At 24.8% G+C, this 20,946-nt stretch overlaps 2 protein-coding genes and 1 long non-coding RNA gene across 3 annotated transcripts; all 3 read right to left on the bottom strand.

The window, feature by feature from the left end:
- Window positions 1-6,130: 6,130 nt before the first annotated feature.
- Window positions 6,131-7,246, bottom strand: LOC105852134 (uncharacterized). The gene is made up of 3 exons (XR_012163000.1): window positions 7,043-7,246; window positions 6,651-6,758; window positions 6,131-6,564 (listed from the first exon to the last, which is right to left on the bottom strand). It is a non-coding gene; the product is annotated as an uncharacterized lncRNA (long non-coding RNA).
- Window positions 7,247-10,040: 2,794 nt separating this feature from the next.
- On the bottom strand, window positions 10,041-11,261 carry LOC101493249 (embryo-specific protein ATS3B-like). Its single transcript, XM_004487162.4, has 3 exons — window positions 11,014-11,261; window positions 10,816-10,920; window positions 10,041-10,548 (listed from the first exon to the last, which is right to left on the bottom strand). The coding sequence occupies exons 1-3, from the start codon at window positions 11,140-11,142 to the stop codon at window positions 10,294-10,296; spliced, it is 489 nt and encodes a 162-aa protein (XP_004487219.1). The 5' UTR covers window positions 11,143-11,261; the 3' UTR covers window positions 10,041-10,293.
- A 5,452-nt stretch (window positions 11,262-16,713) lies between these two features.
- On the bottom strand, window positions 16,714-18,362 carry LOC101493564 (embryo-specific protein ATS3B-like). Its single transcript, XM_004487163.4, has 3 exons — window positions 18,063-18,362; window positions 17,758-17,862; window positions 16,714-17,130 (listed from the first exon to the last, which is right to left on the bottom strand). The coding sequence occupies exons 1-3, from the start codon at window positions 18,189-18,191 to the stop codon at window positions 16,885-16,887; spliced, it is 480 nt and encodes a 159-aa protein (XP_004487220.1). The 5' UTR covers window positions 18,192-18,362; the 3' UTR covers window positions 16,714-16,884.
- Window positions 18,363-20,946: the final 2,584 nt, after the last annotated feature.

Raw genomic sequence — 20,946 nt, 5'->3', positions numbered from 1 at the left:
CTAATTTTTTTAATAACAATAAAAGTAATTATTTTTACTTATAATTGTGATTAGAGGGAACATAAATTTCTGAATTAGACATAAAATGGATTTTCATATCTTAGCCGTTCAATTCCTTATTTAGGTTTTATTTTAAAAATATTAGCTTGAATATGTCTTTACAATGGCCTCATGGAAGAACCAAATGTTGTGTGTCAAATGTATTTATTTGTTTTGCTGAAAGATCGCTGATTAATTGTAAATTTATGACCTGTTTATATTAATTTTTTTAGTCATATACTCACCACAAACTGAATCAATAATATTTCATTCGACGTTAATTATTAATTTGAGAAAAAAATTTCTTTAAACTAAATATATGCCTTTTTCAAATTATTAATTAGAAGTATTTATTAATTTTTTCAAATATATTCTTTATTAATATTACTCCCTTATTTATAAAATATGTGAATTAATAAAATTTGATTTATTTGTTTCATATTAATTGTCCTTAAACTAAATAAAATATTAATTTTGATTGACTCATTTTTATTTATAAATAATGTTAGAGGGATTAGAAAATCTTAATTTATCTTGAAAAAGTAAAAATTAAAATTGAGCATATTTATATACACATAAAATAGATATATTAAATTTATATTCTTTTAATTAATGGTAACACTTGCTAGTGATCTAAATATACAAATTTAATATCAAAATTGCATGGAAATTTGTGCATTTAACTTTTTAAGAATTTAAATTTTATTTTCTTCAGTACAAAATTTTCTCTTTTAATTCGTTAACAAGTACTCTTAGTAAAATATTTTTTAGATAATTAAGAACTTCTACTGTATATTCATAAATTAAAGGATTTTGGTACATTATTTTCAATACCAATAAAGTAACAATTATTTTTATGCAAATCACTATTTGTCAATTTTTGTATTTTAGAAAAGATAATTTCATAAAATAAAACATTATTTCGTTATTTATAACAATTATACTATTTAAAACAATTATACTATTTTTTTATTTAAAACATTGATTGATTTTTCCAAAGAAGGAACATTACACTTAAATAACCTAGTATATATAATGTCTCTAAGAATTACAAAATAAGAGTTATTAAAGTTTTTACAATAAGTTATTATATGATAATTGAGAAATTTATGTTAGTTTGTTTAGATTATTTAAGAATACTAAGTTTTAGTGTTAATTAAAGTCAAACACAATTGTGTGCATTTATTTGTTAGATTTCATGTGGTTTGTGTAGTGTGAAAGATCCAACATGTTTAATACTCTATAAGGTGTTGCAAACTGATGTAGCATCAATGTGTGATTGATTTATCTTAAACATAATTGAAGGCTTTTGACTACTGAGCTAAAGTTGAGAGATTGACAAAAACACTAAAGATAGGAGAAAAATTATGGTTTGCAATCTAGGCGACTGGTGCGAATTGCAAAGAATAAGAAATATTCCTTATTCTTTGGGCTTTTCTTGTTCATTAGCATTTTAGCATTGGCCCAATATATAAATAGAGAAAGTATAAATATAAAGTCTCTCAACCCTAGGTATGATTGGTTGATGCTCATCTATTATCTACCTCGAGCCTCCATAGCACAATTAGAGTGAGGTGTTGTATCACTTACTAGAGAAAGTTGTGTTTGAAAAATAACAAGTTCTCTTTGGTCATTCAACTTAGGTTATTTCTATTTCATTTATATTAAGTTGTAATGGATCTATATCTCTATTCCTTGTGTATGTTTTATGTTATGTTCATTATGAGCTAAACCAGATGTGTTGAATTATGTGAAATTTGATATAAATTAGTTTTAAAGTGATGTGTATTGGTGCTTAACATTTTTAGTCTTTGTATGTTTATGCTATATATTTATTATCAGGACACTTAGCTTAAATATTAGTTCATTAGATATTGAGATTGTTTAATAAATCAATTTCAAGTGGCTAATAATGGTAGTTTGCTTAATGAACACATTAAACTAACCTAAGTATTTAGATATAAAATTTAGAACCATAAAATGAATGAATTATTTTAACTGCATTAAAATATATTTAATGAGAGTTTAATCATAAAAGAATCTTAATACTTATTTTATTTTTTCATGTTGACAAACACCTTTTATTTATATTCTGCATTTAAATGTTGTAGCACCTCAAAGCATCACTTTGTAACATAGACATAAACATTTAAAATAGGCTTAATTGCAGTTTTGGTCCCCTTATTTTAGCTAAATCGCGAAAGTGGTCCCCCCATTTTGTTTCTCCCCAGTTTTGGTCTCCAAACAGAATTTTGGTCCAAAACTTGATGAAATTTCATTTTTTAAAGTCGTACTACACCATTTATGATCATAGATTTCAGGTACAATTGTTGCACATGAGATCTTGAGGCATGATGTGACTTAAATAAATGCAAAAAAAAAAAGAAATTTCATCAAGTTTTAGACCAAAATCATGTTTGGGGACCAAAACTAGAGAGAAACAAAATGAAGGGACTACTTTCGCTGTTCAGCTAAAATAGGGGGATCAAAACTGCAATTAAGCCTTTAAAATAAAATAAAAACTAGTGCAACCGAATCTCAACCTTAGCGTTATTTACTTGTTTCAACCTTTCATTGTACCCCTTTCTTCAATAACCCTAAAATATTACGGGATGATGACTTCATCTATTGGCCTAAAATAAATACTAGAGGAATTTACCATATTTAAGTGTAAATAAGTTTTAAGGTTTAGCTAGGGACACAAATATTCATAGAGAGTTAAGTATTTTACTATTTTGTATCATTAATTTTAAAATGTAGTTTAAAAAAAACTAACATGGAAAAATTTGAACTTTCAAATAAATGACATTTGAACTTAATTTATATCTACACTAAATATTCAATAAAACTATAAATGATCCAAATTGTCCTTCATTATAATAAAACAAATTTTCATGAAGAAAACATTATGTCAAAATATACATAGTTCAAAAATATGATAAATGAATTGTTAACTAAAGAAAATCACAAGTTGAATGCGGAAGAGTAAACTATAAATGAATGTATAATACAAGTTAGTGCAGTAAAATTACAGAAATAAAATTTAACCAGAAACTTTGATTGAAAACCTAAAAACATAAATATACATAATTATAAATGCGTGAAGATTAAAGAATAAAACTAAAATGCAAGTTAAGATAAAAATAAATAAAAAACACTAATACGCAAATTTGAAACAATGCCATAATTTAAAGCATAAAAAGTCCACAGTTGTGCTCATTTAATAAAAAATGCTTGATTATTCGGTCACGAAAGGATATAACGAATCAAAATAAAATTGTGTAAGTTTATTCAAAATAGGAAGTTGAACCTATTGTTTGTTTATTGAAAAACATTGAGAAAACCTTTAAAAAAGTCTTCAAAATAATATTCTAGATTTGTGAGTGTGTATTTTGCGTAAAGAAGATATTAGTATAATTCGTTTGAAAAATAGTTCAAAAAATGGTACCTCTAATTAAATTTGTAAAATTAATGTAGACTTTAATATGTTTATTTTACCCCGAAAATAAAAATAATATTTAAATATTATTTATCATTTTATAATTTTTGTTTATAAAGGGGATAAATTAAGAAAAAATTATTGTATAGCTTGATAGGGTGTTTCCCTACTCCAACGTATCCTTCAATGTAATAGAAAATCAAACAACGTAGTTTTGAGTAGAAAATATTTGTGCATTGGTTTATTTGAGTTACTTGCGAAAAAGTGAAAGTCAAGACCGGTAAATTGTATCGCTTGTGTCCTGAAGATTCCAAGATAAAAAAGATGTGCATCTAATTAATTCTTAACAAGTAAAAAAAATATTATTGATTATTTTTATTTCAAATATAGAATTTCAAACTAGCAAATTGTGCAACTTGATGTCCCGACAAATCTAAGATTAAAGAGATATTGCATTTTAAAAGAGAATTGGTTTTTATTGATTTTTTTTTTAAAAAAAAGGGGAATTCATAACAATCAAGTCGTATAATAAAATGTGGTAAATTCCACTATAAGTAATTCACACAATTGTGAGATATCGATTTCAAATTTAGGATAAGATGTCTAACCTAAAAATATCAAAAGTAAAAATAAAATGCGGTTTGTTAAGGAAATGAATAAAATAAAACAAGTAATATTGAAACAATAATATTAAGAAAGAAATGGGCTTGAATTCCCTCTCCTTTTTTCTTTTTGCAAAAATTAGTAAAAGAAAAGAATATAAAGTAAACTCTCGAATAAATGGATCTCAAATATCAAAGTAATATATATATATATATATTAAAAATCGGCCAACGATACTCCAAAATAAAAATAAGAAATAGTAAAATAAATGTGATTCTTGCTATTGAGCAAAGGAATAAAAGAATCAAGGTTGGATTCTCATTAGGATGAATATATGATGAATTGGAAGGGTTTGTAACAAAATATGAATATGTATTTTCACATCCATCTCATGAAAACAACGGAAAAAAAGATGAAAAAGTCAAAAAATAAAGGTAGAAAATACAAACAAATATTAGAGAAGATCTAATAGCATATTAATGTAAGAACAACGAAAAAAGAAATATTGAATACTATTATTAATACTTGAGAAGTTTATATATATATATATATAGAATACAACTAGAAACATCCCAATATGCAAAGAAAATATCCCACGATTAAAGTACCAACATGGACACAACCACACCATTACAAACATTCAACTTAATCATTCATCTTTTATCATTAAATATTTCTTACTTAAGTAGTGCATAAAACACTTATTAGAAGCAAGCTTATTTCAAGACTAACCTCCATACATATAATTCTTCATGAAACACAATAAGCTTATCTTTATTAAAGAAAACAAAGAAATAGTCTTAACATGAAAACTAAGTTTTTCCACAAAAGTTGTGGCCATAGCCAGCACCATCATTAGGAATATGAGTGTTGAGGTAAATTGTGAGAGGAGGGTCAATATAGTCATATACAGTAACAGTCTTTGGTATCCAACCATTTGATCCACGTCTATATACATACACTTTGCAGATTTCATCGATACAAATTTTCCTCTTATTTTAAATATACTTGTCGTGCATTGATCGAATGTCCCAGAAGAACGACCATCCAATCTTGGAACAAAAACCTTCAATTAAATATTATTATTAGAAACATAATTATTATTTTTTATTTTTTTTTATTTTAAATCAAACTATAGTCAACACAATATTCTAACTTGAGACAAAATATTAGACACATTAATTAGTTAGTTATTAATACAAGTTATGTGCACTAGGTAATTAATTAATTATAGTAATAATTTGTTTAATTCAATATAATTTTTATTTTACTTTCTCCAATTTTGTTATCAAAAATTTTAATTAAGAGGTTGAGAAAAATGTTTAAGCAAAACATTTGATCTCTCATCGTTATTAAGAAATTCATAACGTGTGAATAGCAGCAATGACAATGTTGATGTTAATATGGATATATATATATATATATATATATATATATATAATTGATCGATAGGGTACATGAGAAAGTGATTGATGAAATCTAACCCCAACAAATTAATGTCACCGTTAAATTTACATTACTTTTGTTGTTTTTCTTTATCTAATTGAATTCATGAACAAAACTTTCATACTACAATTCACTTAGAGCCATAACTTTGTTGAACGGCTATATATTGCACAAGTCCTTGTGGATACGATATCTCATATACTTATTTTTGATACAATCATCAGTTTAGCTTTGAGTGAAGATTCTTGGAATTGTTTAACTTTAAGTGAACATTTTTGAAGTGGTTTACCTTCAAATGAAAATTCTTAAAGTAGTTTAAATTCAAGTGGAGTATACTTTTTATGGTGGAGTATGATAGTTCTTTTGATCTATGATTGTCGATGTAGACAATGGAAGTTGAAGATGCATCCATTTCAATCAATGTGGAGATTAATGAGTCTGGTTGAAAATAAAGAATATTGAAAAAGTCTCACATTACTTAAAATTGTAAAGAAAGAGAGAATTAAAGACTATATATATGAAAATATATCTTAAATACTATTATTAATAATTGAGAAGTTTAGGAACATTCCAATATGTAACAAAAATATGAGACGATAAAAGTAGCAACATGGTGACGAACGACACCATTACAAACATGCAACTTAATCATTAAATATTTGTTACTTATGTAGTACATAAAACACTTATTATAGAAGAAACCTTAGCTTCTATATTTTATGAAATATAATAAACTTATCTTTGTTAAAAAAAGTTTATTACAATAGTAGAGTAGTTTAGGAACGTAATTAAAATCAAAATATATAGTTGCTCCTATAGTCTTCAAAGCCAAAAGTGTCATTGGGAAAATTAAATGTGATAGGAGGGTTCTTAGAGTCTTCTATGGTGACATAATCTGCTATCCATTTCATAGGTAGAAAATGCGATGTTAATGGTTCCCGAGCTAGCCTCACTTTGCAGATTTTGTCGAGACATGGTTCCGTTGTCTTAAATATATTTGTCCCGTTTTGCGTGAAGATATCAGATTCGGTATGAATCTGCAATTAAATTCATTTTTACTTCATTAAACAAAATTAAATATTATATGCTTAATTTAATTTTTCGTAATAGAGAATAGAATTACCCAAAGGTCCTTAGCGTCTCCAAAAAACATACTGACCCTGAGTTTTTTTGTATCTGCTTGAGGAAGGAATCTTATCTCTACGGTGATCGTGTATTTGCATGTTCCATTCTGCAACATATATACAGCCTTTTATTAAATATGCAATAAAATATCATTTTAATAATTAAAAATAGTGTAGACCATTGATGTAAGATGATTAGCTCAAATAACACAACTAATAAAGAGTTTATGGATTTAATTCTCCATATAACAAAACTAACAACCTTTTCTTTTTTAGTTTATAACCACTCAGGTTGAGGCCAAGTGAATTAAAAAGATATATTCTGTGTTTGGGTTAATTAGTATTTAAAAGAAAATAAAAATAAAGAGATGAGTATATAAAATTTAATTACTTGTGGTTTGGTAATGTGAGAAGGTGGTCTATGTCGATAGAACATTGTTGGTGTTGCATGTGACAAAACAACAATTATGGAGAATGTGAGGATTAAGGTAAGAGCTTTCATGATTTTGTTAACCTCTTTTCTTTGTATCAAAGAGAAGAGAAGGAGGAATACCTAATTGATTTTAGATATTGTTGGGTTATATTATAGTATTACAAAGGAGGACGATATTTAACGACGCCATTAAATGCTAACAATACACAATATTCTTTTTTTAATCTTGTGTAAACCACTCAAATAGTGCTTAATTTTGTAGAGCAATCTAATAGGTCTATGAGATTATCGGTATTTTAAAATTGTTAAATGTTATTCATTTCAGTCTTTTTCATGATACGTGGTTAAATTGTAATTTCGATATTAATGTGAGAGATTAAATTGATAGTAAATTGTTAAATATATAAATTAAATTGTTTGAAGGTGATTAAAAGTAGAGGTGGTTTTGAGTCATTTTATGACCTAGAATCATCGTTGTGCTTCATTTTCCCTATTTTAACTTAAATAAGTGGTTTCTATACAAATTAAAATTTTCTTTTATTTTTTTTCCAGTGATTTCATAGTATCAAATCGATATTGTCTGATTTCTAGTCTTAATGCAAAATTTGTTGTTTTTCCGTTTTATTATTGTGTTATTTTGATTTAGATTGACAAATCAACTTCGATCATGATTCAACCAATCGTTAGGTCGTCAAGTTGCATATTCGAAGACATGAATATTCCGATCACCTTAATTTTGTCAAATTATTTATAGATATTGTATCGTTCTATATTATTAATTTATATGATGTGAATATATTCACACATTCATTTTTATTTTTTTTAACGATGTTGAAATTGTACTTAATGTACTCTATGAATTTGATTTTAATATATAGTAGCATTAGATTAAATATGTCTTTACACATGCCATGAAAAGTAATTGTTTTTAAGGAAACGTAGTTATTAATAGAAGAAAAAAAAAAAAGCAAATTGTACGTCTTTGGAAATTGGAATCATTAATGGCTTCATGGTAGAACAAAAGGGTGTATGTTGAATGTAAATTCACTAACTCTTCTCCTTTACTAAGAAATCATCCAATAATTGTTGATTTGGTCATTTCGTTATAATTTCTTTCTGCAATGGATTCGGTTATCTTAAAAGTCAATAAGTTTTCTCAACAATTTCTTTTGTATTTTATGAAAACAAATCTTTTATTCTATAGTTTGTTTTGCGAGTATTTTTCCTTAATTATGAATCTGTATTCTACATTGAATGTTTGGTAAAGGGCCTTAGATAGGTCCATTTGGTCCTTTACATTTGGAAAATAGTAATTTAGTTTTTAAATTGAAAAATATCCATGAATTTACTCATTTATTTAAATGTTATACCACAATTTAATAGGATTATTGTTTTGACGCAGCAAAAAACTATTTAAATTAGTATATATAATTTTTATTGGTTTTAATATTCTTTTTTTGTCAAGTGTTTTTATATTCTTTAATTTAGAGATTTAATTTGCTATTTTAAAAATATGTGGACTAAATTTGATTGGTACTTAAATTTTAAGAAATAAATGACGAGTCAGTTCATAATTTATTAATATTTCATCAAAATTTGTTATATTAAATATTTTCTAGTTCTAAGCAATTTAAATTTGTACACATTTATTGTGTATGAGGAGACTAATGTAACTTTTTTTTTTATGAATAAAATAGTGTAAAACCCTACATCTGTTAATGATGATAATATTGATTATAATAGAAGTATATCAAAAAAACATCAACAAATGAATATTTATTGTGGACTTTTGATAAGTTAAAAAATAAGTTTTAATATATATGCAAATATTTCAAATTTGAAGTTCAAGTTTTACATAATTTTCATGAAGAAAACATTATGTCAAAATATACATGGTTCAAATATATGATAAATGAATTGTTAACTAAAGAAAATCACAAGTTAATATTGTTAACTAAGAAAATTATTATATAGCTTGATAGAGTGTTTCTCTACTCAAACGTATCCTTCGGTGTAATAGAAAATCAAAACAACGTAGTTTTGAGTATAAAATATTTGTGCATTGGTTTATTTTAGTTAATTAGGAAAAAAGTGAAATTAAAGACTGGCAAACTGTATCGCTTGTGTCCTGAAGATTATAGGATAAAAAAGATGTGCATCTAATTAATTCTTAACAAGTAAAAAAAAATATTATTGATTAATTTACTTGAAATATAGAATTTCGAACTAGCAAATTGTACAACTTGATGTCCCGACAAATCTAAAATTAAAGAGATATTACATCTAATTAATTAGTCATATTTTAAAAGAGAGTTGGTTTTTATTGATTTTTTTAAAAAAAAAAAGGAATTCACAACAATTAAGTCGTATAATAAAATGTGGTAAATTCCACTATAAGTAATTCACACAATTGTGAGGTATCGATTTCAAATTTATGATAAGATGTCTAACCTAACAATATCAAAAATAAAAATAGAATGTGATTTGTTAAGGAAATGAATAAAATAAAACAAGTAATATTGAAACAATAATATTAAGAAAGAAATGGGCTTGAATTCCCTCTCCTTTTTTCTTTTTGCAAAAATGAGTAAAAGAAAATAATAGAAAGTAAACTCTGGAATAAATGGATCTCAAATATCAAAGTAAAAAAAAAAAATATATATATATATATATATATATTAAAAATCGGCCAAAGATACTCCAAAATAAAAATAAGAAATAGTAAAATAAATGTGATTCTTGCTATTGAGCAAAGGAATAAAAGAATCAAGGTTGGATTCTCATTAGGATGAATATATGATGAATTGGAAGGGTTTGTAACAAAATCTGAATATGTATTTTCACATCCATCTCATGAAAACAACGAAAAAAAAGACGAAAAAAATCAAAAAATAAAGGTAGAAAATGCAAACAAATATTATGGAAGATCTAATAGCATATTAATGTAAGAACAACGAAAAAAGAAATATTGAATACTATTATTAATACTTGAGAAGTTTATATATATATATATATATAGAATACAACTAGAAACATCCCAACTTAATCATTCATCTTTTATCATTAAATATTTCTTACTTAAGTAGTGCATAAAACACTTATTAGAAGCAAGCTTATTTCAAGACTAACCTCCATACATATAATTCTTTATGAAACACAATAAGCTTATCTTTATTAAAGAAAACAAAGAAATAGTCCTAATATGAAAACTAAATTTTTCCACAAAAGTTGTGGCCATAGCCAGCACCATCATTAGGAATATAAACGTTGAGGTAAATTGTGAGAGGAGGGTTAATATAGTCATTTACAGTAACAGTCTTTGGTATCCAACCATTTGATCCACGTCTATATACATACACTTTGCAGATTTCATCGACACAAGCTTTTCCTCTTATGTTAAATATACTTGTCGTGCATTGATCGAACGTCCCAGAAGCACGACCATCCAATCTTGGAACAAAAACCTTCAATTAATTAAATATTATTATTAGAAACATAATTATTTTTTATTTTTTTTTAAAATCAAACTATAGTCAACACAATATTCTAACTTGAGACAAATATTAGACACATTAATTAGTTAGTTAATAATACAAGTTATGTGCACTAGGTAATTAATTAATTATACTAATAATTTGTTTAATTCAATATAATATTTATTTTACTTTCTCCAATTTTGTTATCAAAATTTTAATTAAGAGGAAGAGAAACATGTATATTATAGGTAGTACCTCAGTGCCATGAGCGTCTGCAAATAACAAATCGATTTGATCGGTTGTAGATGGTGGAGAATAGCAACTTGTTTTTATGGTGATCTTGTAATTGCATGTATCACCCTAAAACATGTATATAGTGCAAAAAAATATAAATTAAAAAGCTATTATATATGTTATTATTAATAAAGAGAAGAGTCTATGAAATTTAATTACTTCTCGCTCGATACTGTTAAGCGTGGAAGATTGGTTGGTTTGAATTGTATGTTGAGTGATCAAAGTTGGTGTTGCTTGCGATAAATCAACAATTATGGAGAATGTGAGGATTAAAGTAAAAAGTTTCATGATTTTGTAAATAACCTCTTTTTAATTGCTTTCAAGAAAAGAGAAGGAGAAACACTTAATTCATTTTAGATATTGTTGGACATTTTAAAGTTGGGGGCAATATTTAACTACACCATCAAATGCTAACAATATGTACACTATACTCTTTTCTAATATTTTATTATAATATTTATATTTGTTGGTTATGGGGTGTTGGAGTTATAAGTAAAAGTAATTAATTTTATATTTATTAAAAATTTAATTAAATACTATTAATATTGTTGATCTCATAAATATAGAAGGGCATTTTCAAAGTGTTTTTCCATGGAAAGTTGTCCAATCATATTAAAAAAGTATTTCAAAAATACAACTTGCCTTAATTTAAGGTTGTTTTAGGAGCTTATATTTGAGGCTAAAAAATTTGAGCTTTTTGTGTTGCTTATATTAAAGTTTAAAGTAAAATTGAAAATTGAGAATATTTCACATAGTAAAATTGATTGTATGATATGAACCATCCGATTAGGGATGGGAATAGGCTAGGCCGTCCGACAGGGGCCTATGGCTTGGCCTACTTATGGCCTGGTCTGGCCTAGCCTGTTTAATAAAAAGGTCAGGCTCAGGCTGTTTTTAAAGCCTATTTATATAAATAGGTTAGGCTCAGGCTTGTAAAAAAACCTATTAGGCCTGACAGGCCGACCTATATATATTTTATATGTATTCCATTCTCTATTTTTTCTTCTTCTAATTTCCATTGCACTCACTCCAACAAACATGTATGAAAACAACATATTTTTTATAAAAATCGATATTATTTATTTGTTACTTTATATTTTATAAAAATCAATACTATTTATTTGTTATCTTTATATATATTATTAGTATATAAATTTAGAAACCCTAATTGTTTATTATTACTGAATATGAGTTTGTTTGAGAGGTAATATTCTGAGTTGTTTGAGAGGATTTGTTTAGAGGTAATATTCTGAGTTGTTTGAGAGGTAATATTCCGAGTTATTTGAGAGGATTTGTTTAGAGGTAATATTCTAAGTTGTTTGAGAGATAATAATAGGTGCGTTTGTTTCAATAAAAAATGTATTCTTTTAAACCAAAAACTATTTTTTAGGGTTTAAATTGTTTCATATTTTTAAAAAATTATTTTGTTAGAAAAATCATTTTTTTATTTAACATATATATACATATACACATTAGTATTGGTATATGGAAAATCATATAAATCGATATGTGTAGAGCATCATGTAGCTATAGATAATTGTTTATTTACTACCTTTATATATACATATATATATATATATATATATTATTACTAAATATGATGTTGCACGAGAAGATTTGTTTGAGAGGTAATAATCGGAGTTTGTTTGAGACCATTTGTTTGAGAGGTAATAATGGGTGCGTTTGTTTTAATAAAAAATTTATTCTTTTAAACCAAAAATCATTTTTTAGGGTTTAAAGGGTGTTTGTTTCATTTTTTTTTTAAATTATTTTGTTAGAAAAATTATTTTTAATGTGAATAAGGCTTTTAAATAGGCTTACAGGTCAGGCCATGATAGGCCGTAGGCCAGGCTCAGACCGAAAAAAAAGTCTATCATAAGCCGTAGGCCTCAAAAATTCATCGTAGGCCAGGCTCAGGCCTTTCAAAGCCTGACCTGACCTGGCTTATTCCCTCCCCTACATCCGATATAAAATTATTGATTGAGATAAATTACTTCGCAAAATTATAGTATGCTCAAACGACATAAAATTGCAACAAAATATTTTTTTCTTTACTAATGAACTTGGTATTTGTGAATTATCGTACTTGCAAAGTGTGTGAGAATAATAATTTAAAAGTGATACGATGGAAATAAGAAACTAATAATATTATTCCAACATAATGTAAAACAATTATGGAATGTAAAAGCTAAATAGAAAGACTAATTATATAGTAATACTTGTATATTATTATGCGATCAAGATGGTTTTTCCAAAGGATGTTAAATTAGTTTATCCAATTTGATCTATTAAATTTGTAATTTGAATTATTTTTATAAAATAATTATAAATTGTACAATTAAATTGTACTCCTTATAAGTGGTAAAAAAAATATTGATCACTGTTATAAGTAAAATTTAACTACTTTTGATTCATTTAATGTTAGTTTTTGTAATATATCATTATTTTAATAAAAAAAAACTATTTAATATCAGTAATTGAGTTAACATTCAAGGGGACAATTTAATAAATTTGAATCATATTTTACATCAAATCTTAAAAATTAATTATACATAACTAATTTTTTTAATAACAGTAAAAGTAATTATTGTTGTTTATAATAGTGATTAGAGGCAACATAAATTTCTGAACTAGACTTAAAATGGATTTTGATTTCTTAGCCGTTCAATTCCTTATTTAGGTTTTATTTTAAAAATATTAGCTTCAATATGTCTATATAGTTCATGAAGAAACAAACAAATTGTTCGTATTCGAAAACCTTAATGGCCTCATGGAAGAACCAAAGGTTGTGTGTCAAATGTAATTCATTTGTTTTGCTGAAAGATCACTGATTAATTGTTAATTTATGACCTGTTTATATTTTTTTTTTTTAGTTATATACTCACCACAAGCTGAAATAAATAATATTTCATTCCACGTTAATTATTTGAGAAAAAATTGTCCTTAAACTAAATATATGTCTTTTTCAAATTATTAATTAGAAGTATTTATTAATTTTTTTCAAATAAACTAAATATATTCTTTATTTATTAATAAAATTTGATTTATTTGTTTCATATTTTAAATAAAATATTAATTTTGATTGACTCACTTTTATTTATAAATAATGTTAGAGGGATTAGAAAATCTTAATTTATCTTGAAAAAGTAAAAATTAAAATTGAGCATATTTATATACACATAAAATAGATATGTTAAATTTAATTTCTTTTAATGGCAACACTTGCTAGTGATCTATAGACATTTAATATCAAAATTGCATGGAAATTTGTGCATTTAACTTTTTAAGAATTTAAATTTTGGTTTCTTCAATACAAAATTTTCTCTTTTAATTCGTTAACAAGTACTCTTAGTAAAATATTTTTTAGACGAGAACTTCTCCTGTATATTCATAAATTAAAAGATTTTGGTACATTATTTTCTAAACCAATAAAGTAACAGTTATTTTTATGTAAATCACTATTTGTCAACTTTTGTATTTTAGAAAAGATAATTTCATTAAAAAAAAAACATTATTTCATTATTTATAACAATTATACTAATTTTATATATTTTATCGAAAAAAAATTATATATACTAACTAATAATTCATAGATTTATTTAACTATAACTCTTTTATTATTGCCAACCATTCTATGAAAGCACTAATTGATAAAAACTTTTCTACTAAAACTATGAAACCATAAAAATTAGGGATTCTAAATTATCATAGGTGAAGAAGGTGAGAAAACTAGGTACAAAGTAAAATGTTATTTTATTCATTGATTGATTTTTCCAAAGAGGGAACATTACAATTAAATAACCTAGTATATCTAATGCCTCTAAGAGTTAAAAAATAAGAGTTATTAAAGTTTTTACAATAAGCTATTATATGATAATTGAGAAATTTACGTTAGTTTGTTTAGATTATTTAAGAATACTAAGTTTTAGTGTTAATTAAAGTCAAACACAATTGTGTGCATTTATTTGTTAAATTTCATGTGGTTTGTGTAGTGTGAAAGATCCAACATGTTTAATACTCTACAAGGTGTTGCAAAATGATGTAGCATCAATGTGTGATTGATTTATCTTGATCATAATTGAAGGCTTTTGACTATTGAGCAAAAGTTGAGAGATTGACAAAAATACTGTAGATATGAGAAAAATTATGGTTTGCAATCTAGGTGACTGGTGCGAATTGCAAATAATAAGGAATATTCCTTATTCTTTGGGCTTTTCTCGTTCATTATCATTTTAGCATTGGCCCAATATGTAAATAGAGAAAATATAAATATAAAGTCTCTCAACCCTAGGTATGATTGGTTGATGCTCCTCTATTACCTACCTCGAGCCCCCATTTTCATACAATGTCTTTTTTTTTTCTTATTCCTCCATAGCACAATCAGAGTGAGGTGTTGTATCACCTACTAGAGAAATTTGTGTTTGAAAAATCACAAGTTCTCTTTGGTCATTCAACTTAGGTTATTTCTATTTCATTTATATTAAGTTGTAATAGATCTATATCTCTATTCTTTGTGTATGTTTTATGTTATATTTATTATGAGCTAAAATTCATGTGTTAAATTATTTTATTTTTTCATGTTGACAAACACCTTTTATTTATATTCTGCATTTAAATGTTGTAGCACCTCAAAGCATCACTTTGTAACATAGACATAGACATTTAAAATAAAATAAAAACTAGTGCAACCGAATCTCAACCTTAGCATTATTTACTTGTTTCAACCTTTCATTGTACCCCTTTCTTCAATAACCCTAAAATATTACGGGATGATGACTTCATCTATTGGCCTAAAATAAATACTAGAGGAATTTACCATATTTAAGTGTAAATAAGTTTTAAGGTTTAGATAGGGACACAAATATTCACTGAGAGTTAAGTATTTTACTATTTTGTATCATTAATTTTAAAATGTAGTTTAAAAAAAACTAACATGGAAAAATTTGAACTTTCAAATAAATGACATTTGAAATTAATTTATATCTACACTAAATATTCAATAAAACTATAAATGATCTAAATTGTCCTTTATTATAATAAAAAAAATTCAAAATTCAAAAAATTTGTTTGAATAAAATTTGTGTTCCATTGGTAAAAATAATTATTGAGTTTTATGAAGCACATCTAGAATCTCTTGAGGAGGTGGAAGAGTTTTGTGTTACGACAGAAGTTTAAATTGATTTTTTTGTAACACATCTATAATGTATGAGCCCAAAGTCAAAGTGTACGTGGGACAAATATTAGATCATATGTCGAAAATAATAACCTAAAACATGACATGTGTGTTATAGGACAAATAAGAAAATAAATGTTTAGAAATAATATAATACTTTAATAGCATATATTAGAACAATTATTTTATACTATTTTTCAATATAATATATATCATATTATGGTATATTTATTTAGTTTATCTGAAAAAATTGAATTATTTGATTATTCGTTATTATTTTTTTAGCATTTTTTTAATTTATATTATTTAATAGTAGAGTTTGATTGCAATCTACTATAAATATAAAAGTTGTATATTATGAACATATCATAACTATTTGTATACATATAACTATTTGCATGCAAGAATCTAAAGATAGTTATAGTACAAATCAAAAATCTCTAATAATCTAACGATTGTAATTGATTAATAATATAAGATACATTTAGACGAATAACGTATATAAATCATACCATTAATAGTATTGCAAGTTAATTTAAAAAAATAATATGTAGTTATTTATACTCATAATTTATTCATTTAATTATGATATATTATATTATATCATAATTAAATATATATCACACACATGATATAATAAAATAATTTTATTTTGTTTGTTATGATCTATGTATCTAAATCTAATATAAGAGAAGATAATGTTATTGATCATTCATATTTTATAAAGCAATACATTTATTTATAAGTTGCTTACTTATGTACATAAAACACATATTAGAAGCAAGCTTATTTGAAGCGTATGTTTGTTCTATATATCATGACCATATTAATGAACAATAATAATAGTAATAATTAAATTAAGCACAATAGTCGAAGCCATAGCCAACACCATCATCAGGAATGTCAGTGTTGTAATAAAAAGGGACAGGAAGGGCAAGATAGTCATATGCAGTGACAAGCTCTGGTAACCAACCATCTGAACCCCTTCTATATAGATAAAGTTTGCATATTTTATTAAGACATTTTCCTTCTATCTCAAATGAAACCGTTGTGCATTGCTCAAATGCTCCTGAATCTGGTTCATCCAGTCTTGGAGAAAATACCTGCATTTACTCTTTTACATAATTTCATAAATTTCACCAAATTTAAAAAATTAATTACACTTAATAACTTTTTTAATAATTATAAAAGTAATTATTTTTATTTATAGTAGTAATTGAATATATATTTCAACTAATATGTTACTTCTTTTATAAGAGACTAAAAGTAATATATTGATGATATTTTTGTCATTTAATTCAATTGTAATTCGTCACCATATTAAATAATTAAATAATTATTACTGAATTAAGAATTAAACAATATCATATATAAATTTTGGTTTTGAACTCTGATCGGAGTACTGGAGATTTATAAATTTTAGTATAAAAATTATGTTTAAAGTCAAAATCTATACCAATTCAAAATACTAATTTTAGCTTCAACTTACTTTTAATAAAAAATAATTTTACGGAATTAATTTTTATTACTGCCTAATCAAAATATTTTCATTATATGTGGTGAAAATCTGAATTTTTTTCAAAAGCAACAATTAATTAGAAACTGAGGGCGTAATCAATTAACAACAAAGTCACAAATTTTAAAATTAATATTATTTGGTGCAACAAAAATTGAAGAAGAAGAGAAACATGTATGGTAAATTGTTGATAATAGAGAAAGGAATGAATTACCTCAGAGCCATCAGCATCTCCAAATACAATATCAATTTGATCTGTTGTATTTAATGGAGAATCGCAGCTTGTTTTTATGGTGACCAGGTAATTGCAGCTACTACTCTACAACATATGCAAATAAAATCATATTTATAGTCTTTTATTTAAGATATGCAATTAATCTAGGTACATAAAACATTCATGTGTGCAGTGGCTAAACTTTAGGGGAAAAGAGATACTAATGAACTAAAAGTTTAATGTTTTGAATTATATAATAATAATTATAATTTTAATAAAGAGAAGAATATATAAAATTTAATTACTTGTGAATTGATATCATTAAGCATGGAAGGTTGGTTGATTTGAGGTTTATCTCGAGTGACCATTGTTGGTGTTACCTGTGAGAAAACAACAATTATGGAGAATGTGAAGATTAAGGTAAGAGCTTTCATTTTTCTTTTTGTTTCAAGTGAAGAGAAAGATGAACACCTAATTGGTTTTAGATTTTGGCAGCTTCTATTATAGCATTACAAAAATGACAGGTAATATTTTTTGTAAAAAAAATTAGATAAGTTTGATTATTAAGACTCGTCGGAATTAGAGTATTAATGTTCAAATAACACTGACAAAGCATTTATATTATTTGTTAAAGAAGTTATTATAAAAAGAAATTGAACTTACGATTTTGTGAGTATAAATTAATTATTTACCAACGAACAACCTCTTCCGACAAACTAGAACAATATTTAACTACATCGTGAAATGCTAAAAATATTTACTATACTCTTTTTAATATTTTGTTGTAATTTAGTGAATTTTAGGCATTTATCATATTAAACAATTACTATGTGGATTTTATTTCCAAGGAATTAAGTGAAACCATGTTTAATTTGGTCTTGATTATAAGCTAAAAATACTAATGCTTTTTTAAAAACTTCATTTATAGAAACTTGTTTCTTGAAATTAAAAATATTTAGAAATTAAAACTCACCTTAATTGAAGGGTATTTTGGAAACTTACATTTGTGACATTATTTTTTTAATATTTTTAACTTATACTCAAAGAAAGAGAAAGTAGAATGTTAAAGAAAGTTAAAAAAAATAACTTATAACATTAAGATAATAATTTTGTTTGACAATTATCTTTTTCACGAGTTTATAGTATTTTTATTTTTTAATTTATAATGTTTTTTGATAAACTATTTGAAGTATAAAAGTAGTGTTTAAATTTATAGCATTTTATTTTTATTATCTTAATTAAAATATTTTAAATATTAATTAAAAATATTTTTTGATATCATTTAATATTTTTCAATTAGATCAACAGCTAATTTTACCGTACTTCAAATGTCATAAATTAGATTTTTTATTATTATTTTATATTTTTAATTAATTTGACTATTAATTTTGCTACACTTCAAATATTATAAATTAGATTATGAGTTATCTATTATAAATTCAACCATAATTAATTATATTGTCCGTTATCCACTATTTTGTACAACAAGAATCTTAGTGTTGCCCTTTATCCTCATATCCAATGAAATATTGATCATATTTGAGTTGATATACTCTTTCTTTCACATCTCTACTAAGAACAGTGGTATTTTTACATCAAAATTCCTACATGCGTATGCAAACACTAAGGAAAAATATGGTAATTTAACAGAATACAATAATACATGGTTTTTATTGCACATAAATGTAAAATTATTTTATAAAGATAATGCATATCATTTTTCTCATTTTTTTTTAAAGGAGATTTAAGATGGCTTACTCATTAGTTAAAACTATTAAATTTATAATTTGAATTATTTTTTATCAAAGAACTATAGATTATATATAATTTCCGAGTTAGACTTAAAATGGCTTCTTTTCTCAACCATTCAATTTTCTATTTTGCTTTAATTTAGAAGTTTAGCTTGAATATGTCTTTTTTGAAAAAACAAATAAATTGTTCGTTTTCCGAAAACTAATGGCTTCACTGAAGAACCAAAGGTTGTGTGTGGAATTTAATTCCTTTGGTTTGTTGAAAGATCACTCACTACTTGTTGATTTATAACCTGTTTATATTGATTTATTTAGTTATATGCTCACCACAAATTGAATAAATAACGTTTCACTAGTCCTAAATTTTAAACATCACTTGAGAACCAATAAAAATTAAGAATAGTAGAACAGACTAAATTTTTTTAATGTGGTTAAATCATGTTTAATGTATAACACTTATTGAATAAGATTACACTAATAAAGAAAATCTATAATAAAAAATACTTGAGAAAATTTTTGTCACTAAATATAAATTCATTTTAAATTATTACATGTATTTATTATTTTTTTAAATATACTTTTTATTAGCATTACTAATTTTTCTTGAAAAATAAAAAGTTGATGACATTTATATACATGAAACTTTCAAAACAACATGCCCATCAACTCAATCAATTTACTGACTAATTGTTGATTCGGTCCAATGGTTATTAGCTTTGAAATATTTTAATTAATTAATACTCTTTTATGCTTTATTTATAAACAAATTTTTTTTATTTTATTCTCATGTTTTATTTAAATTAATTTTTTTATACACTAATTTAATTTTTTATTTATTTAATATATAATTTTATTGTCTAAGTGTAATGTTGATTTACTCGTCATCGTGATGTGATAATTTTATATTTTCGTCTTAGCTCGTGTTTACATAGGTAAATAATTCATTTGGTGGTTATCATATATTGAGTAAGAGTTTATCGAGACAATCACTTAATTTAACACTTTGTCAATTTTATTTATCACTTGTAAAACATGTGATTGAATTGACTATATTACAAATCACCTATAGTTGATACGAACAATTACCATCAAATATTGAAGTGGATTAAAGATTATGAATCTTACATTATTTTTTATTATCTGTCATATGTGAAAGAAATTAGTTTAATTGTTAGATTAAAGTTTTGATTTTGTTATTTCTTATCAGCTTTTGAAATATTTATGTGTATTGTTAATGTGTTTTATTAATAATTAGATTTGATCTCAAAATATAGATGAAGTATGTCTCAACAGGCGCTTAATAAAACATAACATTTGAATGAAACTTATTTTCTGTCAAAAAAAATTAAAGTCATCATTATTTTATTTTTTTATTATAATTATCATAACTTTTAAATCTCAAATATAAATGAAGATCACTAAATTCAAATCTATTTAA

Source organism: Cicer arietinum, chromosome 1 (genome assembly GCF_000331145.2).
Source record: "Cicer arietinum cultivar CDC Frontier isolate Library 1 chromosome 1, Cicar.CDCFrontier_v2.0, whole genome shotgun sequence".
NCBI lineage: Eukaryota > Viridiplantae > Streptophyta > Magnoliopsida > Fabales > Fabaceae > Cicer > Cicer arietinum.
This window is presented reverse-complemented; position numbering and strand designations above follow the sequence as displayed.